General features: G+C 42.2%; 1 protein-coding gene across 1 annotated transcript in view; it reads right to left on the reverse strand.

The window, feature by feature from the left end:
* The window catches only part of COL24A1 (collagen type XXIV alpha 1 chain), a 127,736-nt gene extending 123,197 nt beyond the window's left edge, over positions 1-4,539 (reverse strand). Inside the window, exon 1 of the mRNA XM_017805305.1 lies at positions 4,411-4,539. Within this exon, the coding sequence (XP_017660794.1) occupies positions 4,411-4,466 (56 nt within the window). The 5' untranslated portion in view covers positions 4,467-4,539. The remainder of the gene's footprint in view (positions 1-4,410) is intronic.
* Between the last annotated feature and the right edge of the window lie 14,135 nt (positions 4,540-18,674).

Here is an 18,674-nt window from a genome sequence, read left to right on the forward strand (position 1 = left end):
TATACATGTACACATGCATATATTATATAGAAGTATTTAGTGAAATATCTTACTATTCCTTCCATGGGTTTGCAATTCAAACGTTCCAGAAACATCCAAGTGCATGAAAACCACAGAGCAAAAACCTGTTTTTACCAAGTGGATGTGCATATTGTGAGAGCTTAAATTGTGGCCATCAGAATGAATAATTTAAGGAACATTAAGACGCAATAGTCATCACTGCCACTGGAAAACTGCAGATACATCATGTCTTTTAGAAGAAAATGCACAGAATGTATAGGATACTCAAAAATATGCATCAGTGCTTCAGTTCTTACTATGGAAGTGGAGAAGGGCGGAAACTACACCTTACAAATCCCAACATGCCTGTAAAGACATGTTTTTTAATTAACCACCACTGCAGACCCTAGCTATTCCTCCCTTCAAGCTTTCTCCTGCTACAGCCACAAAATGTCTACTGGGGCAGTTCTGCCACTCCTACAAAAGACCTAACATTGACTTGTCCAAATAGCACATCAGCTACAGAACACTCACTTCAGTTTTTTCACTTCTAAAGACCAGAATTCAAATTCATAGTTTCTGCATCACATGATGCATCATCTTTTGATCTAATGAGAAGCTCAGTGACAGGAGATAGCTGTGTCAGAAAGAAAGCCCATGCATTGCACCGTATCAGCTAAAACTTAGGAGAACTCTCTATTCGACTTTTAAAGGTGCAAAATGGATTTACAATTAAAAATCTCATAAGACATTTTAGCTACCTCCAAAATAAGAATGCTCAAAGAACCCCAGAGCCCAGAATTCAAAGATGACTCCTCTTAACATTACAATAGCCTATTCCACAACATTACAATAGGCTATTCCACACACACACAAGCTGTGTGTCAGGTATCTGCCTCTCTCACGTCCCAGCAAACACCGTAGGAAAGCAAGAAATTCCAGAATGCTCCCAGGGCTGCAAATTAAACAGATGTAATTGGATATACAGGAACATTTAGTGAGAGGTAAAGACACATGTCTGCCTCTCCAGTGCTCTCCAACTAATGTCAAGAACAAATGAGTGAACAACAAAGAGAAAAAACAGGGACCAGAGACAACCACAGGGCTGGAGGTCCTCTAATATGTGGGAAAAGATAGTCTTCTTTCTATCTTTTTTCACAAGTAAAACTTTTTGTAAATGAAACCATGTGCAACCTAAAGTGAAGTTGTACAAGTGAACCCTCCGGGGCTGAAAATGAAACAATGAAATTCTGCCTTTTTGAGAGAAACCGTTCGTGCAACTTTCTCTTCTTGATCAAGACCACTACTCTTTACATTTGTAGATTTTAAGCTGCAGAGTAGTCAGTTCTCAGCCTCCACTCTCACACCAGCACAGCCACTAAGACCTCAGGCTCCCTGCTGCTAACATGAATGTGGCTTGATCCATCATCTGCCACAGCTCCAAGGAACTTAGCCCTTGTGTTGGCTGAACCCACAGATCTTGGGGAGACCTGCTCTGTTGGGACACAACAATAGAAAAACACAAAAGCATGTGGCAAGGAAGACTCCAGCTGACTCAAATGCTGGCTGTTTTTCCCCCACTTAAACATCACACATGAAGCTGTTCCAATACACCTTGGCCATGTCCTGTCCTAAAGCCTGGGTATCTCTTGAGCTTCCTCCCCTTTGCCTATTTTTTAATCCTCTTTATTTTACATGCAAGCGCAGGCTGAGGGCTACTATAAATCTTTTGCAGGAAGGCACTATCAAGTGTGGTTGATCTATTTCTCCATTTAAAACTGAGTTTATCTTTCTGATGATCTTTGACATCTTGTGGCTGTTCGCCTCTTCCTACAGAGTGGACAGCAACTATTCATGGTGGTTTTTTGCATTAGTGGTGACAGATGGATGAGGAAACTGATAAGCTTCAAAGCAAGTTTGGCAAACAATGATGCAAAATTCCATCCTCTGAAGACTATTCAGTAGCATACAGAGCTCAGGTTTGGTCAGCGCACAGCATTACCCTCTTCGTTCCAGCCTAATTTCCTAAATATCCAGTTTAAAGGAAGAAATACTGCTGCTAGAGAAGACAGGAAAACCTGTTCCCAATGTAACTGCCACAGATGCATTCAACCCTTTGCTCATCAGTGATGATGGTTTAAACATCAGCACTTGCCCCATTTGCATTGTTTCACCGGATGTCCTCTGGGGACTGCTGAGGAGAATGGCCCAGTTTGGGTTCATCCAACCAGAGAAGAGCTTTGGGAAAGGTCATAGCACCTTCTAGACAGAGATGACCTGGGCTTCTCAAAGACCTCAAGCTGTTATAAATCTTATCTTTCAAGATGTGAAAAGAAAAATAACTTTCTTTGCTACTATAATGAGATGAGGCACTGGGTCCAGTGCTCCTTCTCAAATTTTAGAAGATCCACTATCAACATGGCTTGAGGGGACCCAACAGCCTCTCCAGGGTGACAGTCACATGCCCTCTGGGTACAGATGGCACCATGCAACTAGCCAGCAAAGGGGGAAGCTCCTGTACCCTTAGCCAAAGGTCACCATTTGAATGAATGGGAAATGGTAAAAATACAAGATAAGGCGAGAGGTAGAGGAGCAGCGACCTAAGAAGAGTTGCACAACAGGGTTGTACAGGTTCAGAGAAAGGAAACCCCCTGACTGGTGGCCCAGACATTCTCCCAACAGCATCTGGCTTAAAGTGAGAAACTACCACATCCAAAAGAACAGTCAACTGTTAGTATTTTTAAAAGGAAAAAATTAATGAAAATGACATAATTTTAGAACCATTTTATGAGTAAATCTGTGATTTCTTACACTAGATTTCTTCTGTAGATAGTGTACACCATTTTCATCTGTATTAATGCAAAAGTATGCAACTCAAATTCCCACTCATGAAACACTCTTCTTTCATAGGGTTTGTCTCTGTATATTTTGTAGATCATTCCTCAAATGTTCTACAACTCAATGCTTGCAAGAAACAAGGGTGACAAGGCTGTTCATGTTCTAAAATTAAATATTCTGACAATAAACTTGGTGAGAGATTTAGAAGTTATGCAGCTGTTTTATTTTTTTAACCTGCAGAGAAACCCCTATACAGGCCTGACCTAATGGCATTTCAACCAAAAGGTGGTCAGGGTTGCAAGGGATTTACTAGTTTGACATATACTAAGGAAACCTGATCTTTTGCAAGGAATTCTGGCTTCTTAATACAGGCAATCAACCAGATTGCTTTCTCTCTAGACCAGTAAATTAGGTAAGCAATATAAAAGTATATAGATATATATTCTTATCTCAGATTTTTAACCTGAGTAAACTGCATCTCTGCTACTGTCTCTCTTTCCTGTAATGCAATTTATGTTTCTCCATCAGTAACACCCATTTACAGTTATCAAATAAAACCATTTTTTAAATTGCATTCAGTCAATTCCTGAATAAGTCCTCCAAACACATCCATTAAACACACAGTTCTCCTGGGAAGGCCACCTTCAGGCAGCCACGTAACTGCTCACAAGCATTCTAATGCACCGAGTTACACACCAGGCACATTTTGGCAGCATAATCCTCCCTATAACACAAAACAAATCCTTCTGTCCTGCTTGGAGAACTCAGTAAACTTAGTTTAAGACACAGCCAGAACAAAATTAGTGCCTTACGAAGACAGACACATAATGGTAACCTCTCTAGTATTACAACTACCATAAATTCACAGTCATCTTGCCTAGGCTGCTTTTAGGCAAACTGTAGAGAGAGGAGCTCTACTTTGAACCACAGATGAGGATGCATTAGAATTACTTCAGCCTCTTGTAGAAGCGCATAAATACAAAGCACCTCATCTGGCTATCTCTGTTATTAAGAGAGTAACCTCAGCTCTTCAACGTAAATTCTGCATGTTTTGGTTGTTTGCTGTGTTTTAAGAGCTAGGTACCAAAAGGGCGCAGGAGCTTCCCGGTTCCTTGTGGGCACTGCGGCCACCGGGATCCTCGTTCCCCCTCGGGGATCAGGGGTGCGCTGGCTCGCGGGTCGGGCTGTCTCCACTCCCGGGGACCCCAGAGCCAGGCTGCCTGGTGTGGGCTCGGGCGGGAGAAGGACGAGACCAGGGTGCTGGACAGGATGGGGCACATCCAGGACGTCATGGGAGAGTGCGGAGGGGAGAGACGCACAGCCAGCGGCACAGACGGTGCCCGTGCGAGGAGTCAGCACCCCGCCGGTCCGCCGGGGGTACTGGGGACCCCGCGGGGTTACGGCTGGCATTCGGAAGGTAGGGCTGAGGACACAGCCCGCCGGGGTCACCGTCCGCTGCCCCCGGAGGGGAGCTGAGCAGCAGCCCCCATGCCCTGCCCGCCCCGCGGCAGGGTGGCGATGCGGTGCGATGCGCCCCGTCGCCGCCGTCACGCCTCCCCGGCTCCCGCTTACGTTTGTGCCGCGGGAGAGATGCGTCCTCGCCTTGTCCTCTCGGCTCCCAAATGCATTTGTATGCATTTGCCCGGGCAGCGGAGATCCGAGGGAAAGCCGAGCGCCGCGCCGCCGCAGGGTCAGCTCCTGCCCATGAAACCCCGGCGGCCCCGAGGTCTCCGCCGAGCTCCGCGCAAGCCCGGGGGCGGCCCGGCCCGCGTACGGCCCGCGGGGGCGGGCGCGGCGGTGGGGGGGGCGCCGGGGGCCGGGCGGCGGGGGCGCCCCGCGGCTGCCCGCGGAGTCCGGCGGCGGAGCGGCGCTGCACCGCCTGCCCCGGCGGAGCTCCTGCCCGCCGCGGTGTTGAATTTCAGCGCTGGCTGCCTGGCGATTACATCAGCACACGCGGCCCCCGGGGCGGGCCGGGCCCCGGCCCTGCATGGTGCTCGCTGCCCCGCGCCGCTCCCCCCGGCGCCGACCCGCACCGGGACCGGGACCCGCATGCGGGAGAGGAGCCGGACCCGCACCCGCCGCCGGCAATGCGGAGCCGAGCACAGCTGGGCCCAGGTGCGGGCGGCCCGAGCGGCAGCGCTGGGACAGGTGATGCCGTTTAGCGCACCCGGAGGGTGAGAGGAGCCTTCGGCTGCCGATGGGCTCCAGCTGGGGAGACTCGGCAGGAAGCTGCGAGTTAAATTAAAATATGGGGACCGGCATGGGGGAGAGGATGAAACGATATAAAGAGGGAAAGCTGAGTGCGCTGGAGGGTTTGTATCTCGCATATAATTGGAGCTGGGTCCAGAAACATCCTTAACGATGTTTGAAGAGGAGATGTAATTTAGTAGCATTAAAATGCCAAAAGAAATACAACACCATTCACTGTCTTCCTAGAGAGACAAAGGTCTTTCTAGCTTTAATTTCCAGTGTTCTTACCTTGTCCCTGTAACACAGCCTATTGTAACTTTATCCTGTAAGACATCTTTATGCAAACTGTCATTAGAAACAAACGAGGTAGAGTTAAGCAATAGCACAGGTTGCAGTACACACTGTACAGCAAACCTGTGGTCAAATCCTGCAGCCTTACTTTGGCAAAACTTCCATGAACCTCAGCAGAAATCTGATGTGAGTTAGGGTTATGGTACTTGGCTCTTACTGGGTGCTACAAGAACAAAGATTTCACATCAGACATGCAGCAAATACCTTCTAGTTGTAGGTAAGTTCGAGAAAAATGTCATGAAATAAAACCAAACATATTCCCAAAGAGCAGAACATAAAAGAACTGAGAAGACACGAGGAAATGCTCTAAAAGACAGGAGTTTTGTATTGTTGTTACTGAGGACGCTCCAGTCAGCTGAAAAATACTTTTCTGGGTGATCCAGATAGCAGGGAACTGTCAAAAAGATGGAGGGGAAAACTGTGAGAGAACTAAGAGCAAACCTAAGCTGCTGAATTTTGCTGGGGATAAGAAACCAAAGTTATAGGGAAAAAAAATATTCACAGGCAATGCAACAGGATGTTTGATTTCACATTCAAATTAATTTTCAATACCTTGAATCCTCATTGGCTGCAGGATTTCCTATTTACTTCACTTTTTAAAAGCCAAAGGTAAAAGCTGACAACATTTTGCTTTCCTGTCTAAGTACCTTACATTAAACAAACAGACAGCAAATTGTAAAAATGTGCATTTCAATGAAGAGAACATGGTACCTGCCCAGGGAGATATTGGACACTACTGCAATAAAGTATTTGTCAGCCTTCTGTTTTAAATCACACTTGAATGGCTTCCAACAACGGAAGTATTGTATTTCATTTAGGTTTTGTTTATTAGCATTAAGATGAAGTAACACATGTACATTACTGACTGGGTTTGGTGCTAGTCCCTGAAATCTCTCAATCTCTTAAATAAGATGTCTAGTATGCAGTAGAAAAATAGTTGTTTTCTTAACCCTTTAGCATCAGTATTAGGGGTATTATGGAGAGAATTTTGCCCTGAGAGTGACCCTGGATAAACCCTGTCCTTGTTTCACTGCATGTTGACAAGTACGGAAGCCAACCTGCAACACATGGTGAGATGGGCTGCGGACATTACATGCAGAAGTCTCCCTTTCCAGCAGCATTTGCACTGCAGAAGGCACAATTTGAGATTCTTGCCAGCTGCACATAAAGAGTGTAAATAAAGCTTTGCTGACTCTGATTCTGCAGTTACTTAAAACAACCTAAGTTTAAAAATTAGCATTGGTTGCTCAGTTTTCTATATTCAAAACTACAAAATTAGGTTAATGAAGTAGGACTCTTGACTCCTTATTGGCACTTTGCTCCTTATGACCTTATTACAGCCCTTGCTGGGGTTGAACACAGCCTTTAGGCTGTGCTCATGGAAGGAGCCCAGGGGGCTGGTCAGCCCACAGGGAGGCACAGGCCAGGAGGAGGGTTACCTGGACCCTTCCATTTCCTCACTGCACCCAGCTCACGTGTTTCATAGTCATATGTACACAAACGGGTTGGGAATTTGCAAGGGATGCTCCTTCTTCCCTTCCCTGTGTCTCTCCACCTGGAAACTCTTGCACTTGTTTTTGTTGAGAAGAGACTGTTACTCGGCAGCTCAGTTGCTTTCCTTCCGTATTAGCACCCTTCAACAGCTCCTAACAGAAGAAATTAGCACCATCTAATGCAGATGAAGAAAGCAAATGAAAAAGCAAAAGGAAATGAAATTACTTCCCTGATGTCAGGCAGTGATTGTGTGGCACTGCTGGAAGCAGTCTAGCAGTCCCCAACTTGCTACCCATCACCTGGTGTTTAAGATCAATTCCATATCTCTTCTAAGCTTCATGGCAAAAATCAGTATCTATTCTATTCTTACACTTGCTTTTTCCAACTGTTCTTACAGTCCAATAAGAAAACTGACTATGTTTAAAGCTATCAGATTACTTGAGTTTATTTCCAGAGCTATATATAGCAGTGTGTATACTTACACACACATAAGACATGGTCAAGCTCCAAACCTATTAGCACTTATTGCAACACAGTGATGCTGGAGTTTCATTTCCTATGGCAAATGTCCCAAGATCCCATCTTTTCACGTCTGCTTGTCCACAGCCTATCCCCGATTCCTTGTCTTTCCAAGTAAACTCAGGGATTACTGAAATAAAAATTTAATTCTTTTGAGACATCACTTCTTGTCTTTCTGATATGATTACAAGCTTTTCTTCTGTTTGTTTGCTCCTTTTCCAGCAGCTTTTTCCTCCTTTCATGATCTGACTTGCTCATCTGTCACTCCAGATTACTGCTGCTGAGTTCCAGCCGTGCTTTGGGGCACAAAACAGGAGCTACTCTTAAACAGTGTAAGAGATGAGGAAAGCGGTTTCTATCTTTAATTTGCCTTCCAGAAAATGTACAAGAGAGAGCAAAGGTTAGTATACTGCCAGAGCCTAAAAATAAAAGGGAAAAAAAAGGAATTTGAAGGAAAATGTGTGAAATGGGAATGTGAGGACTGAGTGTTGGAGCCTGAACCTTATCCCTCTGCAACTGGGAGGAGCTTTGACTTTGACTTCAGTAGGAGCAGAATGGGACCCACACAAGTTTCCTGGTACTGTCCCAGAATTAGGAATTTTTGGCAGAAGGTCCATGCTGCTATTGAGTTCCCTTTGGAGAACCGATTTTCTCTGCACACCACAGTATATGGTGTTAGGCTACATACCAAAACTGCTGAAACCTAGTTCAGCAAAATCATTTAAAATTCTCTGTGGCAGCCAAAAAAAAAGTGTAACACATTGCTCTGGTTAAAGAAAGTTACCAAGCTATCAAATGTGATTAAAAAATACAAGATATGGAAAGGATTACAGCATGTCTTTGACAATAATCAGCTAAAATTGAAGAAAGGGGGACTTCGGATCTGAAACGATTAGACATGCATATTCATTGTAGAAAATGAAAAAATTGTAATGACCAGCATTTGTCTTCTCTCTCTAGGTATGCCTGTTACGTTCTGGCAGTTTTCAATATGCCAAAATCTGGAAATGCCTTTAAAGACCACAGATGATGACTATTTGGATTAATCCTATCCCTTCTAATTTTCAACTAGGAAACTAAAGAAAAAATTAACATCAGTTTACATTCTGAAGCATTCAGAGCAAAGAGGACTCTTCTACCTCACAACATGAACACACAAAAACCTGTGAGGGGAAGGAGCTGAGGGAGGGAAGGAGAGATGCTGTAAGTAGAGGGGACCAAACTTAAGAGGTCCTGGCACACAGAGCAAAAAAAAAAAATTGGCATGATAGAGTGAGGACTGAAAAAAATGCCAAGCCACAAATAACCATATAGACTAGTGGGATTCCTTAAGGTACTTAGTTAAAACAAACGAGGGAATATATCCAGCCAGGAGCAAGAAATAGAAGAGAGTCTCAGTGAACCGCAAGACAGAGTAGAGACTACAGACCACAAGATTCCAGTGGCTTCAACTGGGAAAGGTGGCTTGCTAAAGCCAAGGTACTTGTAATTGCTTACAAGTCCAGGTATTATCCATTTTGGAAAGCCACTGCCGTAGCAGAGACCCACCATGAAGCACAGTAAAAACTCATGTGGAGAGAGCTGAAACAGGCGATTGAAGCAGAGCCTTCCGGAGAAGTAATTCCACTTCCATCTGCTGAAAAGCTGTGACATCTTGTTCTAGTGATGGCACATCATATGCCATACCAAGAATGCAGAGAAGCCTAGCCAAACACACAAGAAAATATTAAAGGAAGAGAGGAGCCTGAGTAGCAGTTATTAGGAAAGTACAAGAGCAAGAATGAGCACAACTGAGGGACCATGGGAACAGCTCACAAAGCAAGTAGACTCTAATTACCAAATAAGCCAAACTGCCAAGAGAGAAGCACAGTAAATTTCCATCTCAAAGAGGGGCTCTGGAGCCTAAGAACAACTGGTGAAACTAAAACCAGAAAGAGTTAGAGAAAACTCAATGACTTTCATTTTTGGTTAATCTTTATTCCATCATTGATAGAGTGTTTGCCATCCAGGCAGGAAGCGAAGACACCCACTCCTACAGGCACAAAGATGTATTAGACATGAGGTATTTTCTGGGATACTCATTGAACTGAAAAAACCCTGGTAGCCAAAGTCCATAAATATGACTAAGAGTTTGATTCCTTCCATCCCTACTGATGTGTGCTGAGAGACATAGCGAGCAAGACGGGCCTCAGCAGGCGTGTTTAAGGAGCATTCCCACACCAGCATGGTGGCTGTAACTTCCTGCCATGGACATTCAGAAACCTTGGCAGGGTCCCCTGCATCAAGGCTTACACAGCCCCAAAGCCTCCTGCCCATAGCAGGAGCCCTCCCCAAAAGGTCCCAGTTCTCTGTCATTATATAAAACTTGCTCTGTCTCCATCAGTAAAAGGAAGCAAAAGACTATTTTTTCAAAAGAATAAAAATCTGGGTTTGGCCTATATGAAAAAAACACAAGCTCATAGCACCCAAGGACACTTGCTTAACCTCCTCAGTAGTGCTCTGTTGCACCCTTTCACATATGGGTCAAAAAACCCTTTGAGATATCTTATGGGACATCTTTCTGCAGGATAAAACCTGCAGGTATTTCCTGAAACCCATTCTCTGTAAAAGAATAAAACTGGACTCCATTTGCAGTGAAACCATCCACACTCATACAGTGCTCTTAGCCTGCTAACAAAATATCATCAGCACTAAAAATTGCTCACACATCTGGAAGAACCAGGGCAGTCATCTGAGAATTATTTCATTCCCAAGCCACAGAGAGCTCTACATCAGGCGAGTCTTTTTTGAAGACATTCCCTTTCTTTTCTCAGCAACTGTGGGAGATGCTTCATTGTACAGTTCATTAGTCCTAGAAAAGTAAAGTCCTGATCATCTCTGTCTCCAGCCCTGGGACTGAATGTGTTCTTATACTGCTGCCCTGCAGCCAAAAATACGTGTTCCTTCTGCTATAACTGAAAGTAGAGCTTTAGCTTGCTTCTGCAAAATTAGCTTCTGGCAACAGCAAGGGGAATTTGCAGAAGCTTTGGCCCTCCATTTCTCACCTGATGAGAGGTGAGATACTTATGCCTAATGGCTAACACTATGTTAAATCTCTGCCTTAGAGTTAAGAGGACTTGTTCTCACATTAAAAATCTTATCAGAATTTTCTCCCCAATTATAAAAGAAGAAAATTCCATAAGGCTCCTGTTTATGGCCTTCAAAATTAAGCAAAATATAGTTGTTTGAGACAGCCACAAGAAGTCAATTTTCCCTACTCAAACTTCGAAAGAGAGAGAAATAATATCTACTATGAATAGTTATAAACTCCATCTTCTGGAAGAGAGAAATTTAATCACAAAAACATAAATAATTTGACCAATTTTCAACCATAAAAAAATAAATGATTGTTCTGTTATGTCAGAAAGTTTCCTCCAACTTCCCACTAACACTCTCTAGGGGTTTCTAAACATCCTGAGTCTTTTAACACAGAGCCTACTTAAATCATGCAGAATAATGGAGTAATTTAAAACTGATGACAATTGTTGATGACGTTTAACAAAACAGGAATTTCCAGACAGGTATTAACATTATCAATGAAAACAGAATTTGTACTATTTCCCACCTTTTTCTTCTCTCAAGTAAGAGAAGAAAAGAGAAGAACATATACAAGAAAGAGAAGAAGTATACTTCTTCTATAAGTAAGCCATCATAGGATTTCTTCACAACTTTTTAGCTCCAAATTATCAAAAAAAATTGGGGCTTATTGTTGTTTGGTTTCTCGGAATCTCTGGATTAAGAAAGCCAAAATTATTGTCAAGTACATCTTGGTATTTTTGTATGATGAACATTTAATTTCCAAATTAAGAATTTTACATCAGGCATGTATAATAGCAGGAAAAAAAATTTCAGTAGAGAAAGAAATTTTAAGTTGATTGCTCTTTCTTAAAATACCAGGCAGACGAATATGTGGAATTGAAGACTCAAATACATTGGCACTAACTTCAAGGCTGATATTTTTACAATAGTAATATAATTAATTTTCATAAATCCCTTACAGCTGTACCACCAATAGAGTGTAGTATTTTTAATAGCCTGTTTCATCACTTTATTTTTAGAGATGAAATTTCGATCCTGTTCTTCAGTTATTTAAAATTTATTAGGTATATAAGCGAGAACTCCTGTTGCAGGAAAGTAAAAGACCAAGTCTTTCACCTGAATTATTTCAGATAACCCTTCCCCCTTCCCCACTCATGTCACGTAAGAAACTGAATAAAATCCTCCCATAAATAGTGATTCAGAAATTAAAAAAACTAGAAAAAATATGAATACATCTGAAAGATGAGACTTGTTTTTGTGCTTGGATCAAAGAAGTTCATTAAGCCAGATGTGCCTGGATTACTCTAATTACAGAGAGCTGTAAAAACCTTATGGCTATTTAGTTATCCAGTTTTGGCTTAGACATAATCAAAAGTTGAACAACAGATGAGTAACTGCACCATGTTGACCCAAACACAGATGCAACAGTTTAATGAATGAACTCCTTCAAAGCTGAGAAGTCTAGAACTTGTCAAAGAACCAGCATTAATTTTTGTTTGCAACTTCACATTGCACACTGGAGTTCTTACAGGGTCCTGGAATACTTTTCACAAGCCTGCAACCTTCTTCTGGTGCTCAACATCCTCCAGATGGGCACTCCACCCTAGGACCTCCAGGAAGTGTACAGCATCTCTCCTGGATGCACTGAAAGAGTGATTTGGCATTGGTGGGGTCACCATCTCTAGAAGTGTTCAAGAAGCATCTGGATGTGGCACATGTGGATATGGTTTATGAGTCATTATGGCAGTGCTAGGCTGATGGTTGGACGAGACAATATGAAGGTCTCTTCCAACTTTGATGATGCCATGATTCTGCAAAAGCTGCTGGTTCTGCAATGTGGAATTTTATCCACTGAAGTTACTTCACTTAGAACTCTGACAGGAAAAAAAAAATCTAATCTTCATTTTGCATAGCAGCAGGTAACATCTTACTCCAGATTTGTAAGTAATTTAATAGAATAGTTATGGGGGAAATAGTTGCTAATACTGACAATTGCTCCCTTGTTGATGTTAGGGGTTTTATTTTCCTTTCTCTCCTATGCCTCTCCAGTTCAGCTGCTTCCCTCATTTGACAGTCATCCATAAAGACGCTGAACAAAATGATACCACAAAACATTTGGAAGAGGGAGTGTTTACAAAGCATATAAATAGAGTGTGCTGTATCCAGAATAATTAGCTGTAAGCAAAGTAATAAAAAATATGAAGAACTTACAAGTATGCCAGATGACTGAAAATCCAAGATTTAGTCAGATGTTGTGGATAAATTGCATGTTATAAGCATATAAGAAAAGTGCCACTGCATAATCTGAGGGGGGAAAAAGTAAGCAATGAGCTACATTCAGATCAAATGCATGTAATGCAGCTGAAATATCCATCAAGCCAGATGATAATTTAGCTCATGAATCTAAAAATACACTTCTGCAATCTTATGCACCATGTGCAAGGCAGGATGCATTTTTCAGACTATGTACTGAAAACCGAATTATTCTGACATAAGAGCTTTAAAAGCCTTAGAATTCTTCAGAACTTTGCCATTGCAATTAGAGCTTCTGGAGAGAATTATTTAGAAAAAAGGACAGTAAGCATTAAAAGTATACCTCATTTCTATTGTGTAAGCAGCTAGTTCTGTCCCTCCTTGCCCCCTGCTGTTATGTTTTAAAAATTAATGCAGGACTCCATCAGATCAATGTTTATTTCAGGCAGAGTTTTTGGCTGAGCTGTAGCTAATGTCCTTGGCATGTTTTAAGTAGCATATCAGAATGAATCATCTACTTTGGTAATACTGTATTATATTGCTGTCTCTTGTCTGGAGAAGTAACATGTAGCAAGGGAACCTTTAAGGATTCAGTCTCCAGTTTAGGAGACATGTACAGATGCTGCAATATGTGACTGCAGTCCATTTAACAACAGCACCCTGAACTTACACACTCCATGCACACACCTCTCTTGATCTATCTGTTGTAGTCTAAAATACGAACTAACCCTCTCACTTTGTATTTCCCAGAATATAATACAGAAAAAACCCCTCAATGATATCATTAAACCATTTTGTTTTGCTAAGGGTCTCAATGCATCATACCAAGGGGACCATGCAGCACTTTGTAGCCACGGACTGAGGAGCTGGATGCAGAGGGGAGTGGACGCAGGTCAGGGGGTATGTTATCCTGTTATCATCCAGCCTTTAGCACCATTTGGGTATTTTTAAAGCAGAGTATCAAATGTGTGCAAAACATAAATGCTGATAGTTGCCATAATATATGGTGATTGTCTCAGTGGGTTTTGGGCCATTGAGATCCCTTCTTACTCTCAGAAATATACTTTCTGCAGAGGCACATTCAGAGCTTGAGGTAAGTCTGGCAGCTATCAGCCTCTCTCCTGACTTGCCGACTTCAGTTATGCACTGTCAGTAACATTGTTTTCTCCATGGGCTTTAAGACTTGTTTCGTGTCATTCAGTGGCTTTGTCTCCTGCAGGAACCGCTCTGCCCAGTGAGAGTATCAGATGAAAGTACCATAGCAAAGTCTGGCCCTTTGCAACCTTGCACCTGTACACTCTCTAGCATAGTAGCATGGAGTTTCTTAACACAAGATTGCTTCCTTTCCAATCTGTTGTGTAGTTCCAAGTGCTGTAAATTCAAAGAGCTTGGTGGATGGTGGCAGTTCAAATTGCATTGAGCTATTTTTTTGTCCCCTGAGTGCTTAAAATCTGAAGAGGTTATCCTTGCAAACAATGCCAGCTGTGCCACAATAACTTTTTTTAGTTCTGTTTTTTGGATTGACATTGCTAATACCATATCAGACTCTACATCATAGGCTTGCTGTTGTCTGCCTGAGCTCACACATCCGAAAGGTTTGCAAACAGCAGCATACTACACTCGGATGATATTGCTGCCCAGTTTTAAAACAAACCCAGAAACAGACTACTGATAGGAAGTTATTTAGTTTTCCCATTTAACTCAGCTGCAGCTCCTGATCATGTCCCAGAAGCCCTTGGGAACCCCATTCTTCTGCATTTCACATCTACATGGAGCTTGGACCCTGTGTCTTGTCCCTTTTCCTACCCTTTCCCCCTCCATTTATGCTGTGTAAATCCAGATTGTTTGGCATCTTGTTTGGTGTTCTGCTTTCATTGACAGCTGAGCTTTCCTGTGTTCCCTGTAAGGGGAAGAACACACACAGAGGTAATTACAGGAGCCAAACAAAGCTGCACAGCGAGTCACAGAGCTGCATCTTGTATGTGGCTTTGTTTGTATGTTATGGGTCCTCATGCAACAGCCTTGTTGGAGTACTTTGAGAACCCCTCATAAAAGATTTCAGCATAATCAGGAAAGGTTTCTTTGTCAAACCAATCCAGTGTTTTATCTCTTGGCGGTATACAAGCACAGACTTTATCTGTTCCGTACTGTAATGAATTTTTCCCTCTCCCACTCTTGCGTACCCATCTATCTTAAGGTTTCTTAAATAAATACTAGGCTATAGCACTACATATAGGGACTTAGAAGAGGAAAATAATTTTTATTAATTTAATTAAAATTATTTTAATATTTAATATTGAACATACATGCAACCAAACAGTGTCATTCAGAGGTTGAAACATGCCATGTTCTCATGACAGATGATACAATATCTTTATCATGCCCTTGTGTTTGTGTGTTGTGGGTTCTCTTTTTTTTCAAGATTTTCTGATGTGTTAAATTATTTCTACGTTGTTTGCTGACAGCATAATTTGGCTCTGGAAATGTTACAACCAATTGTATGAAAGTCTTAAGTTGCTTCCCCAACAGCAGGTAATGACATCTCACACCAGGGCTTTGTTTTGGTCTACTTCCCTTTGTCATATTTTCAGTTTTAATTTACCTTGCAATTGTGCAGTCCCGAATGTACTACAGTAGGAATTCAGAGTGAGAGAGGAATAGCAAATGACTTAGAAATTTTCCACAGACAACTTGGATACTGTTTCATATGTAAAGGAGTAAAGTAAGTACTTACAAATAATAAGTTGCAGGGGATTGGTTTTAGTCTCTTAGTAGAGGAAGTCAAGCCATGCTCTGGAATGATACTCAGAAATATAGCTCATATTTTGCAAGTCATCTCTTCAACGAGAGTGGTTAAGAAATCTTCATTTTTGCCTAAACATGATATATTCATGAGTCCCTTGTTTCATACTGCATCCTAAATTGAGAGTAAAATGCTAAAAGCTGCTGCTCCAGCTCCTTGTTAGCAGTGAACCTGAAATTCTTTATCTTGTTTTACTTGAAGTTTAAATCAAGCTGAGAAAACACATCCTCTTCTCTATAGTATTTCTATCTGCAAAAAGCTACCTATTACTTTTAGATATACAAATATTTAAGGAAAAATTGTAGTCTATGATATTCTTTTCAAAGAGATAGATTTTACCTTGTTTTCTGCAGAGGTGTCTCACCAGGACACTTTTCAATTCTTTCTCAGTTTCATGTCAAATATTACAATAAACAGCAAATGCCCATGAGGGGAGAGAGGGGTCAGTGTTTTTCAGATAAAACCAAGGACACAATTATTTTTCTTTGTGCCATCAGGACTGAAGCAATTGCTGCCGGTGTTATCAACAGCTACGCAATCATCCAAAGTTGAACAAACTTTCAGGTCAAGAAGGGCAAGATAATTTTAGTGAGATATTTGTATGCATGTTACAGGAATTGGAAAAAAACCTTGAAAAAACATGGGGGAAAAAACAGCATGAAAATGCTTCTTAAACAGCTTCTTTGGGAACATCTCGGAGATCATCTAAGTATGAATATTTACTGAAAAGATACTTTTCTTTCTCTGATTTTTCAGGGACTAAAACAAGATTTTATAGATGTTATGGTTAAATGTGACTGCTTTAGAGAACTGTTAACTCCACTGTTAGGTGTTACTCTGTATTAGAATAACCTTTCTGACCTTTTCTTTTTTACAGACCTGTCACAAAAGTGAAGAAAAAGTGTAAGAGTATGCCTGCCCCAAACCTTTGACAGGTTAGTTTACAGACTCCATAGATTTATACAAATAACTTCAAACCCTTTTAAATTTAGAAGATACATGTCTAACATGGAAGTTCCAGTCTCACATGTATTTAGGGTATGTTAGTACATCAGTCTCTTAATTGAGAAGGAGGATTTCTCACCCTGAACCTGATGATGTGCTTTCTTAAGGAGAAAGAAACATGGGCAGTTTATTTCCAGGAGCTTGCAGTCAGGGCTGCTTTACATCTGCCTTATGTGATGATCCAGAGACAGATGGACTGCACCCTCACCAGCCTCTGGCCTGAGCTGAGTCTGAACGAGGACCTTCCCTTCACTGAACATTAAAGCTGCATATGGAAAACAGCATGAAGAAAACTCCACTAAATACCAAAATACCTCAGTCTTTAAAGATTCAGAAGTTTATCAGGCTGACGTAACAGTGGAAATGAGAAAATTTGAGGTATCAGCCTGGCATACTTTGCTGTGTCGTGGGCTAATAGGGATGAAACAGATTTGGTGGTGTGTTTCCGATGCCAGTCTGCAGGTGAATCATGTTGTCATGCCATCCTCAGGGTAACAGAGGTCACCACTGTGATTGGGTCTAACACCAGGACAGCAGTTCTTCAAATTCAGTGGCACATGTCCTGCCTGAGGGGCCATGTTATCTTCCCCAACACACACAGCTCATTTGATCTGACCAATGTGAGTACCAAGCAGCTGTGCTGACATGTATTTTTACTGCTGGCTTGTAATCTCATTGAAATAGAGTAAACACACAGGCACTACAGCAGCATCAGTCCTGACAGCAGAGGCCTGAAGGGGCAAGGCAGGGAGCTGTGCTAACATGAGCAGGGCAGAGGCAGCTGGACAGTTAGCTGGGCAAAGGACTCCGGTTCATGCCTTGCTCTGTGGGACAGGTCAATCAGCTGCATTACAGGTGAACACACTGCCAGTATAGTTGCACTAGGATTCACACCATTGCGCCATGAATTGTAGGGGATTAGTCAGTATTACTGTCATATGGAAATAATGTACCTCCAGGAAAGTGAGAAATACCAGCACAGGAAGAGGAGAAAACCTTAGAATAGTTTCAGGTTACCATCACACCTTCCTCGTGCTGAATGCTAAAAGATCCCATGTGCAGCAGGTATGGAAAATTCCTTGGTCTGCCTACCAGCTCCAAGGCAGCCTGGACTCCTGTGCAGCATAGATTCACCTTCAGCAGCTCTCCCCCAGACATGCAGCACTTGAAAAGAGGCTTGGGCAGGGCTTCAGCAGCCCTGGGTTCTTCCAGCTGTGGAGGTCAGTCATGACGGTGCAGTTCCCTGGGGTGAGGATCTCCCCTCTGGTCTGCAGGGGACAGCAGCTAGAGAGAAGTGACGCCAGGTGGGACTCAATCCTTCTGCACGTCAGACGCTGCACCCGGGTGTGCAGGGCTGGTTCAGTGGACAATATTCCCTTTGGACACCAGAGTCCAAGGCAAATGTAATTGAGAATACAGTCACTACTCAGGTCAGCTGATTACATTTCTCATGTACATTCAATCAATTCTGTCCTCACTTAAATTTGTTTTCCACTAACTGCACCAATTTCCATGTAGATTTACACTAATGAGAAGAAAAAACCAGACCTGCTGAATTCCCTGAAAGTTGTCTTCATTTTGGTTTTGGCTTTTTTTCAGCTCATCTAGTAACAAGATATGTGACAGGCTTACTCAGTAACACTTTTCTGGCCAACAACTGACATTAACAAGAAGAACTTAAGGAAATATTGTCATTCTTTACAATACATTTGTAAATGAAGAAAAATTCTTTACATCTGGCATTTTCATTCAGCCAGCAGGTACTTTTCATCATTTACTAGGATGTTATGTCCATAATAGAAAGGCAATAAATGATCCAACAAAAACAGTTGACATCTATAAAGCATATTAAATATTGATGTCTGGCTTGGGACTTGGACAGAACTGAACTGGTGACAAAGCAGAGGAGCCATCTCCCAGAATGTTGCACAGTAAAAACCAGCGTTAATTAACTTTCCATTTCATTTCCTGATTCAACAACCTTTTTGAAATGAATGAATGTATCTCCTTGATGACTTTTCCAGCCTTGTTCTAGAAGAGGAAATGGAAAAGACTGTGGTTGATGCATTAAAAGCAAGGGGAAAGCTGTCTAAGCTTTGTCATGTTTCTTCTTTATTCTAGACAAGGATGAACTCTTTCTTGT

Source organism: Lepidothrix coronata, unplaced genomic scaffold, assembly GCF_001604755.1.
Source record: "Lepidothrix coronata isolate B3197 unplaced genomic scaffold, Lepidothrix_coronata-1.0 Scaffold12, whole genome shotgun sequence".
Lineage (NCBI taxonomy): Eukaryota > Metazoa > Chordata > Aves > Passeriformes > Pipridae > Lepidothrix > Lepidothrix coronata.